Source organism: Dermacentor silvarum, chromosome 1 (assembly GCF_013339745.2).
Source record: "Dermacentor silvarum isolate Dsil-2018 chromosome 1, BIME_Dsil_1.4, whole genome shotgun sequence".
In the NCBI taxonomy this organism is placed as follows: domain Eukaryota; kingdom Metazoa; phylum Arthropoda; class Arachnida; order Ixodida; family Ixodidae; genus Dermacentor; species Dermacentor silvarum.
This window is the reverse complement of record NC_051154.1, coordinates 1,516,716-1,535,532: the sequence shown is the minus strand read 5'-3', so window position 1 is coordinate 1,535,532 and position 18,817 is coordinate 1,516,716. Positions and strand designations below refer to the sequence as shown.

The window sequence follows — 18,817 nt, the reverse complement described above, 5'->3', positions numbered from 1 at the left end:
CTTGGCAGCAGCTTCCCGCGCTCGCGCAGCCTCGGGATCCGCCCGCCTGTACGCGCGTTTCCTCGCCGCTTCTCGGGCTCTCACAGTTTCTGGATCCGCTTCTCGGCGTCGCCGTGCACCTTCGGCTTCGCGGGCTCGAACGTCGGGATCCGTTTCTCGGCGCCTCCGTGCAGCTTCGGCTTCGCGGGCTCTCACCTCCGGGCTCTGTCTGCGAGCGCGCGCTCGCTTTCCGTGCTCTCCGTTCCGCCGCCTTCTCTTCCATATGGCGCAGCGACTCCGAGCGAAAGAGGAAGCGCGCCAAGAGCGAGCGCATTTTATAGCTCTCACCCCTAGCGGTCTCCCATCGCACTGCATCGAAACCATCTCGAACGATCGCCTCCATCCAATGATGTAGTGATCGCTCATCACACTGTGCGCTCCCATACATCTGAATGGAGCGAGCTCCACAGCGCCATCTCGTATTTTAATGCGTCAACTATGCTGCGCTAGCGCCATCTAGTGATATCCCGTCACACTAGCCTTTACCATGTATCTCTATGGAGCGAGCGCCACCAACGCCATCTAGTGATCAGTTCACGAACTAGACGAGGTGGCTACGACGGAGGAGAGACTGACCCACGGGCCACGGCGTAAGGAGCTTCGCCCCTAAAAAAACAGAAAATGGTGATACGTCATCGAGGCGAGGCTACGTCATCGAGGCGAGGCCCCGCCCCAGCACGGATTTGTTGTGAAAACAGTGGCACCCGCTATAGTGTACTAGAATACGGTTGAGTGGGACGAGTGGCTGGGGCGGCGCATGTTTTGCAATGAGGCGCCCGGCGGGAAAAAATACTGTGGCGGGACTGCGATAGAAGTGGATTGGGCCGCATCAAAGTCGCGCCGTTGGAAACTGCTGGCGATACTGCTCGGCAGGGTCATTCGTACTACTTCGCGCGCTGGTATTTGCGTTCTGACCGCTTAAATGGTGTCCATAGTTGCATATCACATGCACTTATGCCTTAAGAATAAATTACTTTCATTCTCTTCTTTATTTTATTTTTTAATGCCGCTCGGTGATATTTTTCTGTATCGGGCCGGTTTCGAGCCGGGCTCGGGCCGGGCTCGGGCCCACGGAGTAAAATAAGACAGGAGAGCCGACTGCTCGTCTGGAAGGGACACATTCTGAAACGCCGGCTCCTGCTTCACGGCGTGTTCGCCAGACGGCGCTACGAATGACGAAAAACTCCCTGGACTGATGTACGCAGGTCCCTGGACTGATGTACGCAGACGACATTGTGCTACTAGCGGACAATAAAAAAGATTTACAGATACTTTCGAATATCTTTGGGAACGCAGCGACAAATCTAGGCCTTAAGTTTAGCACAGAGAAATCAGGGATTATGATCTTTAATGAACACACGAGTAACTTCGTGGTGTCAATTCAACAGCAAGTAATACCCATAGTGAAGCAATATAAGTACCTCGGCGTACACATAAACGAAGGAAAGAATTACTCAAGCAACCACCAAGATAATCTGAAAATAAAGGGGAAGCGGAATGCAGCAATAATGAAACACAGAGCACTGTGGGGCCACAATAAGTATGAGGTGGTGCGTGGAATCTGGAAAGGAGTAATGGTGCCAGCGCTAACATTCGCAAATGTCATTATATTGACACGCGTGCTCTACAGGCAGACGACGACGACGATGGGGGCATTAGCGGACTCCGTCTAGTGGGTCAATGGGATTATTAGAGAAAGAAGACGTGTGTCTGTTCTGTTTTGTTTGAACAGGTCGTCCTGTGCTGTTCTTGAAGAACGTCTCCCTGTCTTCTGTTCGCGTTGTATCGCGACACTGGTGGAGGTGCGGGGTATTGACAGCGCCTGATGCCCCGGACTCCTTCTGGGAGTCGTTCATCTAGCCCGGACGCATTGTCACCAGTTACGACACCCGTGCATCACTTCAGTCGTCGACTGCTAGGCCTTGCCCCGGAGTTCTCCCCTCTTCAACCACCTCACAGGAGATCCACACATCGGGCAATGGCCGAAACCAGCGCACCGCTAGCACCCCAAAGCAGCGGGTCTCCCAGCCCGCAACAGGCAACCGTTCTTCATCCGCTGTACCCGATCGCTATCGCGGTGCAGCCTTCGAAGACATTGAAGACTGGCTTGACAAGTATGACCGCGTCGCACAGATTAACCAGTGGACAGAGCAGCAGAAGCTCTCTTACGTCTATTTCGCCCTTGACGACAGTGGCCGTACTTGGTACGAGAACCGCGAAGCTGGCCTAACGACATGGAATGACTTTCGGCAGAAAATCACAGATACATTTGCAAGTGCCGACCGACGCGACCGCGCCCAGCAATTGATGGAGCTACGGGTGCAACAACCCAATGAGTCGGTCACAATGTTTGCCGAAGACATGGCCCGTCTCTTTCGTAGAGCCGACCCGAACATGACCGAGGATAGAAAGCTGCGCTACCTCATGCGAGGTGTAAAAGAGCAGTTGTTCGCGGGGCTTGTGCGAAATCCTCCAGTCACCGTCGCTGATTTTATCAAAGAGGCTGCGGCTATTGAGCGCGCTCTTCATCAACGGTGCAGGCAGTAAGATCGACTGTCCAACAGCACCGCAATCAATGCCGCCGCATTGACTCCACAGTATCAGAGCTCCTTGCGGGAAATGATCAGAGAGGTCGTCAGAGAAGAACTTCACAGAATTATGACACCGACAGTGGATAGACCCGTCGCGTCAATCGCCGAAGTGGTTCGCGACGAAATCAGGCAGGCGTTCCCGGCTGCCGATCTTCAAGAACAACAGCGTCCCATGAGTTACGCCGCCGCCGTCCGATGTCCCCCACCCGCTACAGCCACACCGCCGTACCACCAGCCTCCGACAGCCGCTCCTTGGTCGCCGCCACAAGAGGAGGCTTTAAGGCGCGCACCCGTGATGCCGATGCAGTCATACCGCCAGCCGTCATTCGCCGCGCCGTGGACCACGCCGCAAAATGACCCTACGAGACGCCCACAATATCGGAGATCCGACGCGTGGCGCACCGCCGATAACCGTCCTCTCTGTTTCAACTGCGGGGGTGCCGGCCATATTTCGCGCCATTGCTGGCATCGCGACTCGTCATTTCGCCCTCTTCGTCCGTGGTCTGATGTTCGACGCACAAATGACGACTCCGTGCTACGGCGCGACGACGCTGCTTTTCCTCCCATAGCGCACCCGAATCAAGCATCTGCGCCCAATGATCGAACTGATTTCGGCCGTCGGTCACGCTCTCCAACCCCTCCACGCGAGCTGCCTGCTGGACGCTCTTTTGCTGACGTTCAAAGACGAAGGTCACCCAGTCCCCGCCGGGGAAACTAAAGGCGGCGACCTCTGGGGGTAAGGTTGCAGGCCCGCCGCAAGACCATAAAAAGCCCCCAACTCTCCCGCTGCAGAACGCCGAGAAGCCGATAACCACTGACCCCGAAGAAATTGTGAGCGCCGACCTTGATATTTTCGTGGATGGACAGCCGGTGACAGCGTTAGTCGACACTGGTGCCGACTTCTCTATAATGAGTCGGGAACTCGCCCTCCGCCTGAAGAAAGTACAGACGCCTTGGGCGGGACCTCACATAAGGACGGCAGGTGGACAATTGCTGATGCCTACTGGAAGATGTACTGCTAGGCTTAACATTGGAGATTCGTCGTTCGTGGCCGCTTTCATAGTTCTTCCCGTGTGCTGTAAAGATTTGATTATTGGAATGGATTTTCTAAGAGAATATGGTGCCGTAATTAACTTCCCAGACCGCATGGTGACGTTTTATAAAAGCCCTGGTTTAGTTCATTGCTTATCGCCGCAACACAACTCCTTTCGTCTAACAGAAGACGACGTCGTAATCCCACCTCGGTCATGTATCCTTGTTTCCGTGGCATGTGACGTACCGTTTCATTGCGAAGGAGTTGCCGACCAAATAACCATTTTGTTGTTTACTCACGGTATCTCTGTCGCACGAGGAATTGTAAATGTCACCGACGGGCGCACGAATTTATTGCTAACAAATTTTAGCACAGAGCGACGGCACCTTCCAAAAGGCACGGCTGTGGCTTATTTTGACGGTGTTGCGGATGTTCGCGGCTGCTGTTCACTACTCGAAGAAGCGCCTACACCAGACCCAGCTCCTGCACTTGACGTCAGCACTGTTTTGCCACAGCACGAACGCGAACGGCTTCGTACGCTACTAACCGAGTTCAACGACTGCTTTGCGTCGACGTCAAGAGTCGGTCGGACGCCTCTAACAAAGCACCGAATAATTACAGAGGATACGGCAAGACCAATTCACCAAAATCCTTATCGTGTGGCTCCCAGAGAACGTGAAGCCATACAACAACAGGTGACGAAAATGCTTGAAGACGACGTGATCCAACCATCAACGAGTCCCTGGGCATCCCCTGTAGTTCTAGTCAAGAAAAAAGACGGCAGCTTGCGTTTCTGTGTGGACTACCGAAAACTAAATCAGGTGACGAAGAAAGACGTGTACCCACTTCCCCGTATCGACGATTCCCTCGACAGGCTTCGACACGCACGTTACTTCTCTTCCATGGACTTAAAGAGCGGATATTGGCAAATTGAGGTAGACCCGAAGGACCGTGAAAAAACTGCTTTTGTGACGCCAGATGGCCTATACGAATTTAAGGTTTTGCCTTTCGGCTTGTGCTCTGCCCCTGCTACGTTCCAACGCCTCATGGATACTGTGCTTTCGGGTCTGAAGTGGAAAACCTGCTTAGTGTACCTCGACGACGTCATCGTGTTCTCCGCAACGTTCGACGAACATCTCGCACGGCTTGAAGCGGTTTTGCAGTCCATACGATCCGCCGGCCTCACCCTGAAGCCGGAGAAGTGCCACTTTGGCTTTGCGGAACTACAGTTTCTTGGCCACGTCGTCAGTCACGCCGGTGTCCGCCCAGATCCCGAAAAACTTGCCGCCGTCGCCCAGTTTCCCGTACCATCCGATAAAAAGGCTGTCAGGCGCTTCCTCGGTCTCTGCGCCTATTACCGGCGCTTTATTTCAGATTTTGCTCACATTGCGTCGCCGTTAACTCGCCTCACGAGAGACGACGTTGCTTTTGTATGGGGCGACGAAGAGCAAAGTGCATTTAACGTCTTGCGGCAACGTCTCCAGACACCTCCAGTACTGGCCCACTTTGATGAGACCGCTCCTACATTGCTCCACACTGATGCCAGCAATGTTGGCTTGGGAGCTGTTCTTGTGCAACGGCAGGAGGACACGGAAAGAGTGATTGCCTACGCAAGCAGAACGCTCTCACGCACAGAGGCAAATTATTCCACAACTGAGAAGGAATGCCTCGCCGTGGTATGGGCGGTTATGAAATTTCGCCCATATTTGTATGTTCCGCCCATTCAAAGTTGTCAGCGACCACCATTCCCTGTGTTGGTTGACGAACCTTAAAGATCCTTCTGGACGATTGGCGCGTTGGAGCCTAAGGCTGCAGGAATTTGACATGACAGTCACGTACAAGTCGGGGAAGCGACATACGGATGCTGACTGCCTGTCTCGATCACCGATAGAGTCGGCTTGTTCACTCGAAGAAGATGAAACAGTATTTCTTTGTGTTCTGGACACCTCCGCCGTCGCTCAACAACAACGGGACGACCCTGAGTTGCTTGGTCTAATCAATTACTTAGAAGGAAGATCTGCGAAAGCACCTAGAGTTTTCGCAAGAGGATTGTCATCGTTTTGTTTACGGGCCAACGTCCTTTACAAAAGAAACTTTTCTTCGACCGGATCCCCCTATCTGCTCGTCATTCCTGCAGCTCTTCGTATGGAAGTACTTCAAGCCTGTCACAACGAGGTGACTTCTGGTCACTTAGGCTACACGCGAACATTGGGCAGAGTGCGGCAAAGCTACTACTGGCCGAGACTTACCACCGCCGTGAAACATCACGTTCGCACTTGTCTCGACTGCCAGAGGCGCAAGTCGCCCCCGACGAAACCAGCCGGCCTCCTACAACCTGTTCAGGTTCCACGAACACCATTTTATCAAATCGGAATGGATATTTTGGGTCCACTTCCTACTTCTACTGCGGGAAATCGCTTTGTTCTCGTCGCAACCGACTACCTGACACGTTACGCTGAAACAAAGGCCATCCAGAGAGGCACAGCAGCCGAGGTGGCGCGATTTTTCATCGAGAATGTTGTGTTGCGACACGGTGCACCACGCGTCGTAATAACCGACCGAGGCACCGCTTTCACAGCTGCGCTTTTAGATCACGTCTTGCTGCTAAGTGGAACGGCTCATCGGAAGTCGACTGCCTACCATCCACAAACCAACGGATTGACGGAGCGCCTCAACAAAACAATTGAAGACATGCTTTCAATGTACGTGGATGTCGAACATAAAAATTGGGATGACATCCTCCCTTATATCACGTTTGCATACAACACCGCGAAACAAGAGACGACGCGCATGACTCCGTTCAGCCTTGTTCACGGCCGGGATGTACGAACGATGTTGGATGCTATGCTTCCACACCAATTTGACGACACTGACACGGACGCCGATGTGTTTACCCAACGCGCCGAAGAGGCTCGGCAGCTCGCGCGCTTGCGGATCTGCCAGCAGCAAGACTACGACGCAGGCCGCTATGATGCTCACCGTAGAACCATAACCTATGAAGTCGGCGACCTAGTGTGGGTTTGGACACCCATACGGAAACGAGGTCTCTCCGAGAAGCTGTTAAGGCGATACTTCGGCCCATATCGAGTATTGCGGCGACTCAGTGATGTCACCTACGAGGTCGTCCCTGATAGTCCCAACTGTACGCGGCGCCGCCCGCACCCCCCTGAACTTGTGCATGTTGTGCGCATGAAGCCGTATGTGAGCGAATGACTATGCGAGGGACCCTCACTTCCGCAAGTGACGTTTCCGGTCTAGCATCGGGGCGATGCTCTTTTAGGGAGGGACAAATGACACGCGTGCTCTACAGGCAGACGACGACGACGATGGGGGCATTAGCGGACTCCGTCTAGTGGGTCAATGGGATTATTAGAGAAAGAAGACGTGTGTCTGTTCTGTTTTGTTTGAACAGGTCGTCCTGTGCTGTTCTTGAAGAACGTCTCCCTGTCTTCTGTTCGCGTTGTATCGCGACAATATGCTTAAAATCGGATGTATTGGCGGGTTTGGAAGTTAACCAAACATCAGTAGGCCGGTTGGCTTTGGGAGCACACGGCAATACGACAAATGAGGCAGTGCATGGTGACATGGGTTGGGCCTCTTTTGAAGTCAGTAAAGCACAAAGCAAAATTAGTTTTGAAGAAAGGCTCAGGAACATGGATGAAAATAAATGGGCGGCTAAAGTGCACAAGTATCTCTACATGAAAAGCGTGGACACAGAATGGAGGAAGAGGTCAAGGAAGTTGGCAACCAAGTACAGGATAATCGAAACTGCAAATAGACAACCAGGAGTCATCAGAAAGAAAGTGAGAGAAATAGAGACCGTGAATTGGATGCAAAGAATGGAAATGAAAAGGACAATGGAGATTTACAAGAATGAGAAGAAAGAAATTAGAAGGGAAAATCTGTACGATAACACAAAGGGCAGTGCCTTGCTATTTGAGGCTCGAGCCGGTTGCCTAAGGACGAAAACATATCGGAACAAATATTCGGAACTAGATGAGACATGTGTATGCTACAGTAAAGATCCAGAGACCACTCAGCACATCCTAATGGAATGCGACGGGATCCACTCAGCGAGAACCGTAGGTGACGTGCAACTCCCAGAAGTGCTTAGGTTTAAAGTGGAAGGAAACATAAACAGATCAGCCGTAGAGATCAGCAAGAGACGATTAGAGTACTGGTGGAAAAAAAGCAGGGAAAAGATGGATACGACCTTCATGATCTCTTAAAATCATAGGCTGCGGTACAAGGTAACTTTTTGAAAAAGAAAAAATAATTAGAGGTATACAAAAATGCTAGATAAAGAACATGTATAGTATACCTGATTAAATCAAGCAGGCTAGGTGACTATTTGTCGCCGCCCCGTTTCAAAGGGGATGCCAATAAATCATCATCATCATCAACTCTGCAGCGGAGAGGCGGGCCCAACAAACCGAAGGAGCAAAGGCGCGGGGACTCTCTCGCGGCACCTGCTTGTCTATCCGTTTTGTCGTCTGCTCCGCGCACGCCCTGACGCCTGTAGCGCACATAGCTCTTGCGGTTCACGGAGTGACGTTAGCAGGAGGAACAAGTCATGTATCATTTTATTTAATTTATTTTATACAGGCCAAATGCAGGGCATTTGGCATGTGGCCTACATTGAACTTTACAAGGCACAGGAACAGAAAATAAACAAAGACGGAAAGAAAAGATATAGCAAATGGTAAGGCGATACAATGGCAGTTCGGGTGGTCTCAAGCAATGACAGACGACAGCGAAAAGAAGCCTTTAATACAAAGCTGACGTTTATCACTCTTTTTATCTGAGCACGCATCAAGTGTTAAGATGCTTCGCTTGCTTCTTCGTTTCTCGCGGTGCTGTTCGTGTCGCCCGGTTCTCTTGCAAGCAGAATCGCCACATTCTCACTAAACATAATAATTGGGAATTCCTGCCAGTGTTTCCTGCTTATTATTTCACAAGAGAAGCTCTGATTATGTGTCTGCATAACTGGGAGAATCATCTCGAAGGCAAGGCTGAGAATTTACAGGGTAGCCAGCCGGTATTTACACTGGCTAACCTCCTTGTCTATCTTTCCCTTTTTCTCTCTCTACATTACGGCATGTCTCTGGACAAGGAAAGGCACCTGCGCTATGTGTAGTTGTAGAGAAATTTAAATTGAGCTCCTCCCGTCCTTCTGCATTGGCGTCTTCTGGTTCCTCCTGGCATTCAGCATCATTGAGCTACGCCATGCTTCCCTAAACAAATTTCAGGAACTGCTCTGCTTCGAAGTCGAGGCACTTTCTTTAGATCTAGTAGGGCATCGCCTTTGTCTTTGCTGAAGTAACTATCAAAAATAAGCTGCTTCTCGAAGTGTCGCGCACATATTTTGTCCATTGCTTTAAGCGCTCGCTTACTTTCAGGAATTTTTTGACGCCACTGGTGCAGTAGTTGAAGATCAGATGGCGAAGTGAAGTGCGAAAACTTCTCGCGTCCTTTGCCATAACCAGATTTACAGCCGGGAACAAAACACTGTCGTGTTGCTCAGTCTCTTTACGCACAAGTATCCAGTTAGCTTGTTCCGTGAGGCATGAATAAACATACTGCAGACATGGTAAACAAAGCGAGGAAAACGAAAATTTCGCACCTTCGCTTCCGCGCAAACGTAGAGGAGTGAAAAATGTCGCAGTTTCACCCGAAAGGCGAAGCATCAATTGCGATAGAAAAGTAGTAGAGAGCTATACGGAGTAACGATAGTAGTTTTATCAGCTGTATAAACTTGGACATGCAGCAGCACCAGCAACGCGCAGAACTGTTGTCGACGCCGTCGGCGTTTTGGCCGCGTTCGCTCCGAACGTGCGCGGCGTTGGTGACTGTTGCCGGTGCCTCTGGGGGCGGCTCGGAGGTTTTCGACGAGATCAGAATGGGACACTCGTCGAGCTGCGTCGGAAATCTTAGCCACCTTCTCGCCTCGCAACGTTTTTATATAAATACGCATTTGGTGCCGTAGCTAAACGTCGCCTCCCCTCCCTCCCGTCCCCCCAAGGCCTTTCGCGTGACGGGAAGAAGCCGCGTTTGCGCTCCATATATGGTGATTGTAAAGGAGGAAAGAGACGCTTAATTCTTCAGCCCTACAGGTGGCACGGCGCAGAGCGCGCGTTTGCTCGCCGACATGCGTTCGCTCCTCGTGAAAGCGCGCGTCCCTCGCGCCTTTTCACTCGCACATACAGTGTCCGGGGCGCGGCGACGATTTCATCGCCATTGACGTCATACAGAACCTTACGGCGACGGCAACGGCGACGACGACGTCGACGGCAGAAATCCGCTTTGGAGTGTCCATATAATTGCTATCCCAATAAAATAAGTACTTCTGTTGTGTCTTTTTGTACCGCATGATTTATCGTCTGTTTCCTCTAAAGACATCTAAAAATGTTTCGTATGCGTGCATAAATGCGCTACCGCGTGTTTATTTGCGCTTTTATTATTTGTGCACATATATTTTTCGTGTTTGATTGCTGTCAAATTAAGACAGCCGAGGGTCCACGTTTGTAGCAGACGACACGCTCTGCGGGTGCCGCGCTGCCCGTTCTGCGCCGCCGTCGCCGCCGTCGCCGCCGGTCTCCGCCACTCAGCGCATGCGCACATGGAAGCAAGCTGTTGAGTGTTTTCCACGCGCCTCGACAGATGGCGTACGCGATGTATAATTTGCGTTGCACGGTTTGTCCCGAGCGAATGCGTTGCGCGGCGGCGGAGTCGGCGCTCCTGATTATCTTACTCCGTGCTCGGGCCTAAGCTAATGGGGTGGCGGGGTGGCGTATTTCTATTTCAGCCCCCGTACAGCGCTCGACCGCTGGCGCCGCGCTGCGCCGCTCGCGCGTACCATGTTTCTAGCCGCCGCCGTTGGAACGGAGGAGGCGTTTACGGAGAACACGCTGGGTTGGGGCTGACTAGCCTGCTGTTAGGGGATCGGTGGTATTCCTAAATAAACGCATCACTCTTTTGATGATCCAAATATAATCTCACTATCAGGGAGGGAGCAGTCTACCTGACTGGAGCAGTATTTTTTTATTTGGGGTGTTGCTACGCTGCGCTCCGCAACACCCCAACGACCGCCGCTTCGCGTCGGCGCCCGGCACCACGGCTTCCGCCGTGGCGCCGGGGTTCAGACGACCGCGCTGGCAAACAGAGAGGAAAACAAAAGGAAAAGCGTGATATTAAGATTAAAAAAAAAAGAGCCAAGGCAGGACTCGAACCCACGTACAAAATTCCGAAGCGAACGCCGTAACCACTCGGCCATACAGCCACTTTTTTTTTCTTTATTGCATGGAAATATTAGTAGTTATATGCGAAAATTATTTGTGTTAAATATATACATACATGACAAAACAAATTCACACACGCTAGGCAGTCGAATGAAAGTTCAAATATCGGGTAAACAAACACAAGCGTCCAGATACGAAACCCATTCAGGAACGGGGTCAAAGGTTGCAACAACACTCCGCACTTGAGCAGCCTCTTCTCGAAAGACAGACCTTGTCGAGCGGGGTGGCTCGGCATGTCTGTCGATCATTCGGCTTCTCCATAATGAATACAGTCCTAATAACATAAACAAATCATATGGTGCATTACTGATTGTCTTTTTGAAAGGAAGGAACCGGATACCGTAAGGTGTTAGACGAAATTCTTTTTTGATAGTTCTTTGTAAAATGTCCCAAAAATAAAATGCATCACGACAAAGAATAAAGCAATGTTCTATTGTTTCAGGTTGGCTGCACAGTCTACAATTTGTATTCCACGGTACATATAATCCTTTCTCATGAAGCCATGTTTTAACTGGCAGAGTGGAAGTGTGCAGCTTAAAGAAAAATGTTTTCGCTGCTGGCGTTATACACATTCGACGAACACGGCAAAGAACATCTTGACCAAATAGAGACAGATATGGCTTTCGATACATAGGTGCAGGGAAAAGGTTATTTACAAGTGCTATATTTAGCGATGTTCGATCAACGCTAAATAAATATTCTAACGTGAATCTGGCTTTTAAAAATGAGATAGTATCCACGAGTTCTTTTAGGAAGCCCCATAACGGCAGTTCTTGAGCAGAGTTGGTCGTGACAAAAAGAAAAGGGAGGTGTGAAGCAAGACGTGTTCTGTTAACTGCAAGGAGGATAGGATGACGATCATTTTTAAGGTAAAATAATCGCATGAGCAATTGTCTCACAAACAAATGCACAAGACTGAGACCTCCCTTCTCAAGTGGAAGGAAAAGATTATCCCTTCTCATGGCTTCCCATGATGACTGCCAAATAAAACATGCAAATATTCTGTGGAATGCCTGAACATGGATGCGAGAGCAGTGCAATACCTGCAGAACATAAAGAAGCTTAGAAGCAAGGAATATATTGCACGCCTTAGCTCTTGCGAAAATGGAGAAGTCGCGTCCCTGCCAGGTTGTCATCTTTCGACGGATTGTGGTTATCGTGGATGTCCAATGAGGTCCACTATTACGGAAGTTATCGAGAGGCACACCAAGATAACGCAGCGAAGACTGATCCCAATGAATATTCGAGAACACAGAGGGAGTTAGAGCGCACATGCCTAGCCAAAACCCCCGACTTTTATCAAAATTTACACTAGCTCCTGCCATTTCACAGAAACGCAAGGTAGTGTTTATTGTCTCAGTAATACTGGGCTTATCGATGCAAAAGAAGGCAATGTCATCCGCATAAGCTAGAACTTTAATTTCTTCATCTGCATACCTGTATCCCTTAATGCTTGAGTTATAAAGCACGCTTAAGCAAAGAGGTTCCAAGTATATTGCGAAAAGTAAAGGCGAGAGCGGACAACCCTGACGGACGGATGACTGTACCTGTATTACACCTGAGAGGGTACGGTTCACAATTAACTTTGTAGTACACCCTTTATAACAAAGTGCTATACCATTATATAATGCATCACCTAACTGCAGATGTCGCAGTAATCGGAACAAAAAACTGTGCTGAACCTTATCAAAGGCTTTGGCGAGGTCAATCTGAAGAAGAGCTACTTGATCCATGCTACCTTCTAAGCACTCAAGGACTGAACGTGCGATATGAATATTTGTTTGTATAGAGCGTCCTCGAATTCCACATGTTTGATGGTCACCAACTAATTTAGCAATGACTGTCTGCAACCTATTTGTAAGTACTTTTGCAAATATTTTATAATCGACGTTACATAATGATATCGGCCTATATCCGTTTACACTCTTTAATACTTCATTATCAGTGCTCTTTGGGATTAGGGTCGTATGGCCCTGATAGAAAGTTGGAGGAAGCTCACCATGCTTATAAGAGTCTTTGAAAACCTGCTCAAGAAAGGGACACAGGAATTCCTGAAATTTTACATAAAACTCGGCACTAAGGCCATCAGGGCCAGGCGTCTTGTTTTTCTGCAGAGTATCAACAGCAAGCTTAATTTCTTCTCGAGTTATTGGCTCGTCAACGCTGACTCGATCATCATCTTGTAATTGTGGCATAAGAGAAATAAATTGATCGGCTTTTTCTTCGTAACCCTGCTGAAGCGTAACTGCAGTGAAAAGATTTTTATAGTGATCTTCAAATATGGTGATTATCTGCGACGTTTCTGTATATATGGAACCACCAGATTCAATTTGTAATATTTGCTTTGAAAGCGCGTATCGCTTTTCATCACCAAGAGCCCTTTTTGTGGGCTCCTCATCTGTGAAACGAGTTGTGCGTGAACGCACCACTGCTCCTCTGTACGCTTCCGTCTCATATTTCTGTACCTCTGCTCGAACTGTATTTATCTCGTCGCTATACAACCCTGGCTCCTGGCTTTCGAAAGCGTGCAGCTTATGAAGTAGATTATAAAGGTGATGTTTTTCTGCATTTTTTCTTTGAGATAGCTCACATGAAATAGCAATCGCTTCATTTTTTACTCTCTGTTTGAACATTTCCCATTGAGCAAACAGTGGGAGCTGTCGACATTGCGTTATCTCTAGAAATAATTCTTTCACTTTGTTTACAAATTTTTCCTCTCGTAAAAGTTCTGTGTTAAGTTTCCACAATTCCCAATTTGGAGTAAACTTGCGAAACTTTCTGGGACCCCATGAAACAGCCACTAAACAATGGTCTGTGAAAAATATAGGCTTCACGGCGTAGTTGTGAATGTGAGACCAGAGATCCGTCGAAACATACACACGATCAAGTCGAGCATGAGAGACGCCTTGAAAGTGTGTGAACCGCACGCAAGAAGGCGTGTAGGCTCCCACGTCTATTTGCAAAGACGGCAAGCATGCGAACCATATGATTGCGTTCGAGCGCCCTCGGCGAAAGCAACCACCTAAAAACGCGGTACGCACGAGCGGCGCAGCGTGGCGCCAGCGGTCGAGCGCTGTACGGGGGCGCAATTGTAATACGCGGCGGGCGTGCCGCGCGGGTAACGTAGATTGTTTCGGGGCCCGGGCCGGGCCCGGGTCTCGCCATAACCTTTTGGGCGGGCTCGGGCAGGCCCAACGTAAAAAATCGGCCCGTGCAGTGCTCTAGTCGCCACTGCTTCTATGACGAGATGCGAAAGGTCGCGGTATAAGAAAGGTATGCGAGATAATATTAACGCAAAACAGAGTGTCAGTGGTTAAAAGAATTGGGCGAATAAATAACAAAAAGAGGAGAATGTTTAAAAGCAGGATGGAGAGAAGGAGGTGCGTCAGCATGAAGCCAGCTGGGAAAGGGGACGTAAAAGGCGTGTGGAATGTTGTCGCAGTTAAACAAGACTTTCTTACCACTTATACGAACAGTATTCTAATCAGTAATCAAGCACCTGAGTTTACTGATACATTCATTAATACCCCAGGTGGTGGTATTGAACTTATACATGAGGTAGGTGGCATGTCTTCGAAGATGAGAAGCATGACAGACCGCCGAGATGCTCCACGAACTTGTTCGGTGATGACGTTTTTTGCCATGGCTCTAGGTCGGGCTCTTCGTAGCCATAATAAATGAGTTTCATTGGTAATATGTTCCAGCAGGACTCACGAATTTCCCGCTCATGGTGTGTACGATAGCCTCATTTGAATATTGTCGGTTTCAGTCATTGAAAGAGTTAGCAGGAAGGATGGCATGTTTATATTAGGTTCAGAATAGCTTTCATATGTGACCTGTGCTCATTGAATCACATCATTAAAGCTGCCTGACCAATTGATTACAAGTAGTACTTTGGAGAAGCTAGGCTACGCTGGTGGTATCACAGATGAAGTTTTCTTTATTACCGCGGGTGCGTCACGAGGAAATCCAAGTTTTCGAGCCTTCAAAGCAGCGAAAAATTCTCCTAGGAATGCATCTTTATGTAGCTTAGTTTCTGCGTAAATGCTTTGAAAATATTCGAGCGACTGCTACATAGTTTTGCTTACTGATCACGCCAAGTATTGGCCGCGTCTGTATTGTTAACATACCATACAGACATATCGCTTCTGTCAAGTTTCATTGAAACTCAAGGTGGTATGGCAGTAATGCACAAAGAAAAAAAAATTAGGAGAGACCGGACATGCGCTATTGTGTCTTTATCAACAAAATTTGTTGAAAGTCTGAGCAGGTTCTGTTTTCTTGCCCCTTTGTTCGTTTGTGTAGTGCTGCATTACGAATGTGAACGTTCACAAGGAATGTGTGTGCTTCAGGTTGTGCATGTGCAATTCACTCGCACTGTTTTAGCTTCTCCTTTGTTGGCATTGGTTCTCACCACGACTTCCCCTGAGGAGTAAACATGCTCCTAAACGAGTGCTATAGAAGCACACCTAGGCTATACGGTGTTGCGCTGAAAGGGGTTAATTGCCGCTTGGGGGCGAAACACGCGCGTGAACCTCAGGTGGTGCCTCATAATCACATCGTTGTTTTCGCACGTAAGCCCCAAATTTTTGTAACCATAGGAACGCTTCTTGTATATCTGAAGCGTGTATTCAAGGCACCCAATCTCACCCTTGTTTCTGTTCTTGCATGTGTGCAGAACATTTACGTGCGGACTTGATCAGGTACAGATGATAAACTTTGAATGCTGGATAGCAGCTAAGTAGCATTCAACACGTACTACGAACCACGTTTCCGGCGTCTTAAAAAAATAAAATAAGAACATTTATTGAACTCCACACTTGTTTTCACGCCATAAAAACTCTAGCGCCAGTTAAAAACCGCGCCACAGATTTCCATGTCCAGGAACAGACGTCATAGGGTCGACAATTGCTCCGGCAACCGTGTGTAAGAATCACAAGCACTCATCTCTGTTTCTTCAGGTTCCTGCACCACCTGTAACAGAGACAGGTTTTCATGTGAGGCATTGTAACCAAAACCTTTTTTTTCATTTATTTACTATAAACGCCCTGCTTGGGCATTACATAGGGGGGGGGGGGGGGGGGGGGCAGAGAGAGAGAATAACAATTGATATACAAAAAGTGTAAGGGGACATGCATGTCAGTCGAACATCCTATATGGAGTCGTACATGCTATGCAACCTTTATATTCCTTGTTATCTCACAACATTATACAACAATAACTCTTGGCGTAAGCGAGAAAGCGAGAAAGGATCTTGGCAGCAGTTAGCCAGTTTCTTTTAAATCATTTGAAACCATTGCAAGTGGATGATCCTTTCAGGACTAAAAGCTCTACAGATGTAATTCAGTTCCTAAAAGGAAACGCCTCTATTGCATACTTAATAAAACTTGTTGTTGGGCCAGTTGGTACATTCTTCATACAATGATAGGACGCAACACATCAAGGAAAAAATACAGGTGAAAGGAAAGAGCGAAAGGATACGTTTTTTCTGTAGACGTACTATATTTGTTTTACTCAGTGCCTCAACAGGAAATGTGTGCCTCCGTTAGGGATTGCATTGACCGTAACGGCGCGGTAGCTTTTCAGAATCTAGTGGGCATGTCTATTGACAATTTTATGGTTTTGTTGGAATTTTATCTAAAGTCTACATTTATTGCTTTTAACGACGACCTGTATGTTCAGCGGCAAGGGATATGCATTGGTTCCTGCGTTGCACCTATGCTCTGTGACATTTTCCTGGCGTCAATTGACCACGACCTGCACTGTTCCTTTGACGATAGGTTCTACCTTAATGCTTTTAGATACGTTGATGATTTTTTAAATTTGTTTGAAAAGCAACCATGATTTTACCGTTGACCAGTGTATTAACAAGGTTTTACGCGATTTTAGGCTACATGGGAAGGGCATGCTATTTGCACATGAACTCCCTTCCCATGATAATCTTCAGTTCTTAGATGTGATTTTAGCTCTTGACAAAAAGCATGTCTGTTGGCAGCATAGCCCACGTGCACATAATGAATTGCTGCTGTACGATTCGGCACATTTAAAGTTAGTAAAAAGAGCAATAGCCACTCTATGCCCTGAGTCTGCTCTGATGAAATCGTGCTCTCACGCGATGCAGGCTAGCTTTGACAACTAATTGGCGAGGCTACAGACAGCCGGCTACCCGAGCTCGGTCGTAGGGGCCGTCTCAAAAACATTGCTCCAGAAGGTGAAGGGCAAAAACCTAAAGGGCAAATGCCTAACCCTAACCAAAAACGATGCAAGCCCGCAGTGGTGCCATATGTCCACAAACTTTCCCACAATTTGAAGAAAGTCGCAAATAGGTTTGGTGTACCTGTTGTTTTCTCGGCGCCACGCAAGTTGGCTCGACTGTCTCCGCGCATTAGCCGCGTTGACAAAAAGTCAGGATGCCAGAAAAACCACACCAGACCTTACGTGAAATGTGCGACTGGCGTTCTATACGAGATACCGCTGAAATGTGGGAAGTCCTACGTGGTCCAAACGGGGAGATGTGTCAATGACCGGGCACGGGAGCATGAATTGTCAATCATGAACAAAGGTAATGCGCACTTACCTGCGCATTGCATGGTTTGCTTGGCCGGCACATGTGAGCCACTGCTGCGTGACATTAGGATAATTGGCAAGAGTGGTGATACGTTAGCTAGAGAACTTTTGGAGGCCTATCACATAAAAGAGAGAGGCACGAGTTGTATTAGTGATACGTTTGTTTTTCTGTTTGACAACGAGATGCAGCTGTTAAAAACGTCACTGTAATCGCCTTAGACGACACTGACACACGCATGCGCATTTGTTGAAACCCTCTTGCTCTGCTGTAAGAATGAAAGAGTTGAAGTTCAGCGCCTCACCTATCGTTTCCTACTTTTCATTCCAAGTCTTTCTTTTCCTGTTTCGCGCAACCATGCTTTCCTCAGATGTCAACGAACTCGCCCAGCAACAAGTCAAATAAAGCCTATAGCAAAGTTAGAGAACTTTTTAAAAATTTTTGATATGTAAGAAGAAATGAAAGAAGAAATATTAATGTTTCGTGTTTATAATGTGCGAACGGTTTCATTAAGTGTTTTTCTGAATATAATATGGTCAGTTATTTCGGCTATATTACTTGGACGATGATATGGCTAAGTGCAGACATGAAAACTACAATAGTTTAGTACGTGCAAATGGTTGTTCGACCCTAAATTTGTGATCAATTTCATTTGGCGGGTGCCTGAGAGAAGAGAGTTGGGTGATGAAAAAACTGATGGAAGAAAGTTAACCGAGATCTGCAGAGGGATGAGTCCTAAGTCATGTTTTATTTTGGTGATGCTTGCACATTGTGAATAGTTACCTATAATAAATCACGCTGCCTTGTTCTACAAAGATTCTAATTTGGTAATAAGATGCGTCTGGTGCGGGTTCCATATAAATGAGGCGCACTCAAGTTTTGAACCAAGTATGGCAGTGTATGCAAGAAGCTTGGTATCACTGTTAGCCTGACGAAGCGTACGACCAATGAAGCCAAGAGATTTACATGCAGCGGTATATCAATGCAACCCACATGATTAGGCCAAGACAAATTCGGAGAAAGATGAACCCCTAGCTATTTAAATGATTCTGCAGCTTCTAAAGCTTGGCCATTAAGAAAGTATGTGTGCTTCGTAATTTCACTGCAAGTAGTAAATCTTATAAGTTTAGTTTCTGAGGTATTTACGCTCATTTGCCATTTTGAGCACCATCTCTTAATCCTGTTCAAGTCATTTTCTAATTTAGCACAGTCAGCCTTACATTTTATCGGCCGATACGAAACGCAGTCGTATGCATATGACAGGATTTCTGAGTCTATACTCTGATGAATG

General features: G+C 48.1%; 1 protein-coding gene across 1 annotated transcript; it reads right to left on the bottom strand.

The window, feature by feature from the left end:
* Positions 1-11,059: 11,059 nt before the first annotated feature.
* On the bottom strand, positions 11,060-12,235 carry LOC119455612 (uncharacterized). The gene has a single exon (XM_037717030.2). The coding sequence runs from the start codon at positions 12,233-12,235 to the stop codon at positions 11,060-11,062; it is 1,176 nt and encodes a 391-aa protein (XP_037572958.2).
* Between the last annotated feature and the right edge of the window lie 6,582 nt (positions 12,236-18,817).

What these genes read in the sequence shown, in the direction of transcription:
- LOC119455612 (XM_037717030.2), bottom strand. Translation starts at nt 12,235, where the DNA reads ATGTGCGCTCTAACTCCCTCTGTGTTCTCGAATATTCATTGGGATCAG.